The sequence below is a fragment of the Chenopodium album genome, chromosome 8, assembly GCF_948465745.1.
Source record: "Chenopodium album chromosome 8, dcCheAlbu1.1, whole genome shotgun sequence".
In the NCBI taxonomy this organism is placed as follows: Eukaryota; Viridiplantae; Streptophyta; class Magnoliopsida; order Caryophyllales; family Amaranthaceae; genus Chenopodium; species Chenopodium album.
This window is the reverse complement of record NC_137841.1, coordinates 14,647,923-14,656,069: the sequence shown is the minus strand read 5'-3', so window position 1 is coordinate 14,656,069 and position 8,147 is coordinate 14,647,923. Positions and strand designations below refer to the sequence as shown.

At 39.2% G+C, this 8,147-nt stretch overlaps 1 protein-coding gene across 1 annotated transcript; it reads left to right on the top strand.

The window, feature by feature from the left end:
- The first annotated feature begins 7,089 nt into the window (after positions 1-7,089).
- Positions 7,090-7,773, top strand: LOC145642757 (uncharacterized). Its single transcript, XM_081693931.1, has one exon. It carries the CDS (start codon positions 7,090-7,092, stop codon positions 7,771-7,773), a length of 684 nt encoding a protein of 227 aa, XP_081550057.1.
- Positions 7,774-8,147: the final 374 nt, after the last annotated feature.

Here is an 8,147-nt window from a genome sequence, read left to right as displayed (position 1 = left end):
TGACAAAAAGTAAAACTTAACCAAAATCAGATAAACGAAAGTTTGCTCACATTTTCAAATCTTTGTTGAAATAATTTGCAAATTACAACTTACCTTCATCAATATTGGACAAAAAAAAAGTCACACTCAATTACGAGCTAGACTTTTCATTCCATTTTGGGTTCAATTTTGAAAATAATATTATGTATTTTGCCAACTATAAAAAGTTGCTTTTCAAAACAAACTTTTATTTAAATTATTAGACCCTTTTCAAATTTTGAATTCTAGTTCGAAATAACCTGTTTCTAATAAAAAAATAGTATCCAAAATTTCCTTTATGAATTTTTGTTTCATTTCCTCAAATAAATAAATTTTCAGATTCTCAATAACCGTTTGAATAATACGTGTATGTACATTTATATGAACTAAGATTCGACTTCTTGGCTCGAACTTGTTCTCATTGGCTTAGGGATGGTAAACAAACCACCTGCAAGACCAAAATCAATGATTGATAAGAACAAAGAAAATATTTGATGTTATAAATCAACTTTGATAATAAAATCACCACAATGATCATTACAAACGTTTAGACATTAGGTATGATATAATAAACTTTAAACACAATTGTTTTGGTTTATAAACAAGCAAAGAACTAACTTGTTTTCTCGAATATGACTTTAACTAAAATGTGAAAGCCATGTCATTGTCCTAAATATCTCAAAACAAAAATAGGACATATACATAGGTCCATCTCAATATCATGATTATATGAATGGCCTAAACAATAGCAAGTCATTAGAACTACCCCAAATTGGGGGCTCCAAGACTTGAGAAATAGCAAGAATGCGCATAACCCGACACATGGGGGCTCCAATATCCACAAAGAAACAAAATGAGATATTCATGCCATTCGAGCTACTTTCGAGAATCGCCTAAATAGTTGTAGATCTCGAGCCTTATAATTTTCAAATGCATCACAATGATTCATTAATCATTTTGTTCCTTTGAAAACTAAGTTTGCAACTGAACTTGGCCATGAAACAAGTTACATATTCCAGCCATTTTCAAGTTCAACTTCAAGAACTAATCTTAGTGCATAATTGTTGTTTCAATACTTCAATTTACTCTAGAAATTAGAGAGTATGACTAGTGTAATAGAGCAATAAAATCATACTTGCTCATACAAAAGGTTAGTACTCAATCATTCATCATGAAAATTGTATCAAGACACTTTATTAACATAATACAAACAATTTCATGAGTTAGAATGTAAACAAAAGACTCCTAAATTCTAAATTAAGGAATCTTCATTTAAAATTATTCTCCATTGTTGCACACATTGGAATTTCGCGAGGAGGATAACATCTACTTTCTGGAGCTTCAAAACAGTGACAAAATTTGAACTCAAAAAAAGAATTCAAAAGTAGCAAGAATAGACGAAAAAATTTGAACAACATTTCATTTTTCCTCTTACTTGTTCTAATGAATGACCAATATTACTAGACTTAGAAAATTTCTTTGTTCAAACTATGAATATGGTCAAAAACGATTTAAACACACTAGTTTAATCGTTTCCAAAATCCTAGTTGTTATCATAATAAGACGAAACACAGGATTTCTAGACCCATTTCAAGCAACATGAAAGGGTCTAATTATTAAAAACAAACAAGTCATCGAAGCCACCCAACATTGGGGGATACAATATTTGATAATATAAAATGGGGGCTCAAAAGCCCGAAGTATAGCCAAACTACTCTAGTTCGATGATGTCTTCAAGAAGTCCCTAAACTAACGCTTTGTGCAAATCTTGAGATCATAGTTTTATAAGTGAATAATAATAATCGTCGGTTATTTTTATCATTGATAAAACAAATTTTGAAACTCACGCATGAAAAAATAAACATGAGTCGCAAGAACAAATTCATGCTATTATAAGAGTTCAAAATTTCATTTATAATTTTAATGCATAACTGTTGTTCTAAACACTTCAATTTAAATTAAAATTAACAAGTATAGTCTATGTGAGCAAAACAAGAGGGAAATAAAGTTCAAGCACAAAGTTAAAATTAGAACAAAAAAAACACATATATGCTTGACATGCTCATAAAAGATCAATATTTTATCACTTCACATGAAATTTGTTGCAATATATTGCTTAAACATGTCATAACGACAAACAAACAAATTCATGAAAACAAGTCAAATAAAAAACCCCCAAATTCAAAATTTGGGGTTTAACGGTTTGAAAATCGCCCAAATTTAGCCAAGAATGAACGAATTAATGCAAATATGAATAAGGGACGAAATCTACTTCCTTTAGCTTCGAAAAACAAGAAAATCCGAGCTCTTTAGAGAGAGAAAGAAGCGAAAATCGTGAAGGAAGGAGAGAGAAAGCGAAATGAAAAAACGTGCTCAACGATTCTCTTTTCACTGACTTAAATGTCGCGCGTGACAGACCAGCGCAACTCAGAACGATGCGCGCGCCTGGCCAGCGCGACCTACTGCGTTGCGCGCGGATACTGGTCATTAAATGACCGGAATCCAAATTTTGATTCGTAACGTCATTTTTTCAATGGTTTTTGCTCGTTATTTTTAAATTGCTTTGCATATTGTAGTTTGTTTTCCTCTTTGTTAGTTTTTTGCATCATTCTTGCATGCACATCGTGCTTTGTGCCTTCCCCAAGCATACATTTTGAACGCTTTTTGTAAGAGTGCCTTAAGACGTTCCGTGGTGGTGCTTTACGTAAAAGCACCCATGGACAGGTTTGTCATTTTACTGTACTGACGTTACAAATGTCCGGATTTTCTTCTTTTTTCACGTCCGAAGCAAAAAGGAAGACGTTTTCATTCAGTGTAAAAATTCAAATGGTGTATCGTACGGCGTAGGTGATGCGTAAAATTTCACTCAGCCCAAGCTTTGCGAGATCTACCTCTCGGAACTAATAGGTACAGAATTACTGTAGGCGTTATCTCAACGAGTCGACAGGCGCGCCGAACCTTCAGGAACAGGCACTTCTTGAATGGGAGCAAATACGGTAGTTAGTGCGCTTACTAACTTACCGGACAGTTAGGGTGTCGAATCCACCCCCTGTATAAAGAAGCGACGAGACTTTGTCGCGCCTATGTAGTCACGTGCCCCCAGTCCTAAGACACGTGTACTCATCTTGTGGACAAAACTGATGAGAGAGTTGCTGACTTTCTTCCCTCTCACTGAATTTGGATATATGCCTCCAGTCCTGAGACATGTATTTCTATCTTGTGGACGTCCGGCTCGAATACCGGACTATTTCGGCTCGAATACCGAAAACCCCTTTCACTGACTTTCAAGCTCGATATATTGCTGACTTTCTTCCCTCTCACTGAATTTGTTAAAGTCAGGCTGAAGCTTCAATGACATATCGAGGGACTTTAGACCAACGATGACACAATTGAGAGCAAATCCTCCCCTTTTATCCTTTTTAAAACCGATCTCTTCTCATGACCTGACATCACCTAGAATACTTTTACTTATAAGAGCGTTCTACAATTGGAAAGGATCAATCTAGATTCTTTAGCGCGTTAAGACTAGGAAAAAAATTTTCTAGCCTTTATAGCTACTTGTTTTAAACACTTAGCGAACCAAGGATTGTTTCGACATCCTTAAACATTACTGAAAGATTCTCTATCCTTAGAGAACTTCGCAGAATGAGTCTCGGATTTATTTCCTTGACTACTTTGATCATCGTCTATTCTAGACTCGATCAAAGTGGGGGCTAACTGTAGACATCTACTTTTGGCCTCCTGTCCCGATAGGAAGTGCAATGACGATAAATAAAGCCATCTTCGTGTTGGATCAAAGTGAAGAATACATATGGATAACTGGTTAAGCCACAAAACACAAAAGACTAGCCCAAATTATAGAAAAGCCAAAACAAAGGTCTAATTAACTAAACCCGATAATAATTAGGCTTAATCCCGTGCTTAAACCCTAACAATGACGGATTTAGGAGCGCCTAGGTTAAAACTTAGTGTTGCCGCAGAAAAAGCCGCGAGCATCTCACAAAGTCGCATTAGGCTGCCGAACGCAACTAATTCTGTTGCACGCGACACCTAGCACAACTTTCAGAGTTGCGCTGTGGAAGATTTGTAATTATTCGGAAATTATTCCGAAAATATAAAATCGAATCTTACCATAAAGCCGCGCGCAAGACCAATAGTTGCGATGCACATAGCAGCGCAACTCTATAACTTGCGCTGGGTTGCCGCTCACAACTTCATCTGTTGCGCGCGACACCTACTGCGGCAGATTGCTCAAAACCCTAAACCTAATCCTTCTCTATAAATACAAGCTTAAACCGAGGCTTTAACAAACAGTAATTAACCTAAAACTCTGGCGAAATAACTTGTGAACTTGTGCAACCTAGCCTTCTTGTCCTAAACACTCACCCTTTCGATACTTTGTTACTACGGTGGAGGTTCCCCAACAAGAAGGTTTCCATAAGTGTTCTAAACGGAGATCTAGCAAAGAGAAGTGGTAAATTCCCGAGCACTTAGTTAAAGCACCTTTATTTTTCTTGTTTAAAAGGACTTTAATTAATTAATTAGTGTTGTTTGATCACTTTTAAAATAATTAATTAATCAATTCCACATAGTATCTTGCGTTAAATAAAGACTAGAATTGAATTAAATAATTTTTGGTTTATCACCTAAGCCAAGACGAATCTTGTTTATTTATTGTTCTTTCACGAATATTATTAAATAAGAACAACGACTTTTGCAATGTAATTCCTATGTGAATTAATGCTTGTAAATAAAATCAACTAACATAGTTTTAGGTATTGCGTTGCATATATTGTTTGGTGATGAAATTGTGAAAAAGGAAGAGCTAGTAGAGGCCGTACTAGGGCTAGGATAACGATTCCCCTCTAAAAGGAACGTTATCTTAGTACTCTCGCTCCCGAACTCATTTCTGGTTTATAGACCAATTTGGGTATGGGTAAACTTATGATTTGTGCTAATTATTCCATGAACTCCACATGGAAGAAAGGCATGAACGAGGTTTATGAGTTTTTCCTAAAACTCAATGGCAACTCCTACTTGTTCCTTATAAAAAAACGTGATGATATAATCAATTCTAATTCAAGGTCCCCCAAACAGTCAGGAATTCAAATCCTACTACACCTTAACAAGTGTAAAGTCCTAGGCTTTTAAGTGGCCAAGGGCATTTAAGGAGAGTACCCCTTACGATAGGATCACCCTCCTTACACTACCCCTTGCCAAGGATCGATCAGCTGGTCGACTCGACAAGTGGGCATGCTCTAATTAGTTTCATAGACGCATTCTCAAGGTATCATCAGATATTCATGCACCCCGACGACCAAGCAAAGACGGTCTTCGTCACGAACTCCGGGGTGTACAATTACAAAATGATGCCCTTCGGATTGAAAAATGCGGGGGCAACATATCAAAGGCTGGTGGATCAAGTTTTTGCTGATAAAAAAAGGCTGAAACATGGAATTCTACGTTGACGATTCTATCGTCAAAAGCAAAGAAGATAAAGACCATGTTGCGGACCTGGACAAAACTTTCGCCACCTTAAGAAAGCATCAAATGAAGCTGAATCCGATGAAGTGTGTCTTCAGTTTGAAGTTTGGGAAATTCCTTAGCTTCATGGTCAGTAAAAGTGGGATTGATGCCAATCCCGCAAAGGTGCAAGCAGCACTTGATCTTCCCGAGCCGAAAACAAAGAGGGACGTTCAGCGGCTCACCGGAAGAATGGCTGCCCTTTCAAGGTTCATCTCTAGAGCCTCGGACAAGGGACTGCCTTCTTCAAAGCCCTTAAAATCCCAAAAACCAAGGAGCTCATCTGGGAAGACGAGCAAAAAGAGGCCTTCAAGTAGATTCAGGAGCATCTTGCTCAACTTCCTACGCTGGCTCATCCAGCTAAAGGGGAAACCCTGTACTTATACGTGGCAGTCATCCCAGCCACTATAAGTGTAGTGCTTCAAAGGGAGGAAGAAAAAGTTCAGCAGCCGATCTATTTCGTTAGTCACACTCTAACGGATGCCGAGACCCGCTACCCCTACTCGAAAGAGTTGTTTATGCAGTAGTGGTAACCGCTCGGAAGCTGAGGCCCTACTTTGATTGCCATCAAATAGTGGTCTTAACTGATCAGCCGCTGGAAAAAGTTCTCGGCAAAGTTGAAAAATCCGGTAGGCTAGCCAAGTGGGCCTTAGAGGTCACTGAGTTCAGCACCAGCTACCAGCCGAGAGTGGCCATCAAGGCACAAGCTCTAGCGGACTTCCTGGCCAAATGCTCGTACCAGGAGACGCTAGACGAAGAAAAGAAAATCAGGATCATTTTTACGGATGGATCCTCCACCGTAAATGGTTCAGGTGTAGTGATAATCTCACCCGAAGGCAATCCTTTAAGTATGCACTCAAATTTTCTTTCAAAGCTTCGAACAATGAAGCCGAATATGAGGCAGCGATCGCTGGCCTAGAATTGTGCATATCTCTGGAAGCCAAACATGTCTGTCTCAAGACAGACTCTCAACTAGTCACAAATCTGATCCGAGGAGAGTATGAGGTTAAAGAGCCCTAAAAGATAGCCTACCTCGCCAACATCAAGACAATTATCACGAAGCTGAGAACTTTCGAAGTTCAGCTGATCCCAAGGGATCAGAATGCTCAAGCCGACGCACTCTCCAAACTTGCTAGTTCAACTCTAACCGAGTTGAACCGATCTGTATATGTGAAAGTGCGCCGAGAAAGAAGTGTCGACAAAGCACCAGAAGTGTGCAGCGTCGACCATGAACCTAGATGGATGGTTCCCATCCTAGCTTACAAACTTCGGGGAGAAATTCCCGAGGACGGATTTTACCCTCTAATCTGAAGCGGAACAGCTCAAGGTTTATTGTCTTCAGGGGAGAGCTATTGAAATTTTTTTCTTATCCCCGTTGCTAAAATGCGTGGGACCAATAGATGATGATTACATCCTTCGAGATATTCATCTTGGCATCTGTGGGAACCACATCGGGGGAAGAAGTTTGGCCAATAAAGCATTAAGGGCACGGTATTACTGGCCCATTATGATCTCTGATGCTAAGGAGCTGGTCCGAAAATGCGAAAAATGTCAAAAATTCGCACCAGTTATCCATCAGCCAGCCCGGGATCTTCAGTCGATCTTGAATCCGCTTCCGTTCGCTCAATGGGGGCTGGATATCCTGGGTCCCTTTCCAAATGCTCAATATCAAAAGAAATGGCTGATAGTCGGCATAACTATTTCAATAAATGGATCGAGGTCGAGGCAGCCTCGAACATTATAGAGCAAACTGTCAGAAAGTTCATCTGGCAGAATATTATCACCCGCTTCGGCATCCCGAAGGTGTTTGTCTTTGATCATGGAAGGCAATTTGATAATTTACCACTGAGGCTGTACACTGATCAGTTTGGCATCAAATTGGCTTACTCAGGACTGTGTCATCCGCAAAGCAACGGACAAGCCGAAGCTGCTAACAAGCAGATTCTTAACGCTCTTAAAAAGAGGGTTGACGTTCAAAAGTCCAAATGGCTAGAGGAAATTCCTGGAACTCTCTGGTCACTTCGGACAATCGAAAAAGAGGCTTTGGGCCATTCACCTTTTGAGCTGGTGTATGGAGCCGAAGCCGTCCTTCCACTGGCAATTGGCGTTGAAAGTCTTCGAGTGCACCACTTCTCAGCTGAAAATGAACTACCCATGAAGGAGTCCCTCGATTTCCTAGAGGAGGTCAGAGCTTCAGCTCGAGACAGATGGCTACATATAAGCAAAGAATAAGCAAGTTCTACAATCAAAGAGTTCATGCAAGGCCTCTCAAAATTGGAGACCTTGTCCTTCAGAATGCTCCAGCTGTGCAGAAGAGCCAAATTCTTGGGAAACTCTGGGACCTTATGAAATTTACGATGAGCTTCAGCCTAGAACATACCGACTTCGGCTCTTGGATGGAACAGAGCTGAAAAATCATTGGAATGCTGATGTACTTAAGAAATACCATGTGTAAACCTTTCGGGGCAGAGCAATCTTTGTAAGTGCATCTTTTGTTATTAATAAAAAGGCCTCTGAGCCACCATTTCTATAAACATTCGCAAAATTTTATTCTTTCATTTTTTTCCTTATTCTATCTACTCTTTAAGAGCTTTCTTCAGCACTAT

Bases quoted from the DNA above. Each gene is read 5' to 3' on its own strand.
- LOC145642757 (XM_081693931.1), top strand. From the start codon at position 7,090: ATGTCAAAAATTCGCACCAGTTATCCATCAGCCAGCCCGGGATCTTCA.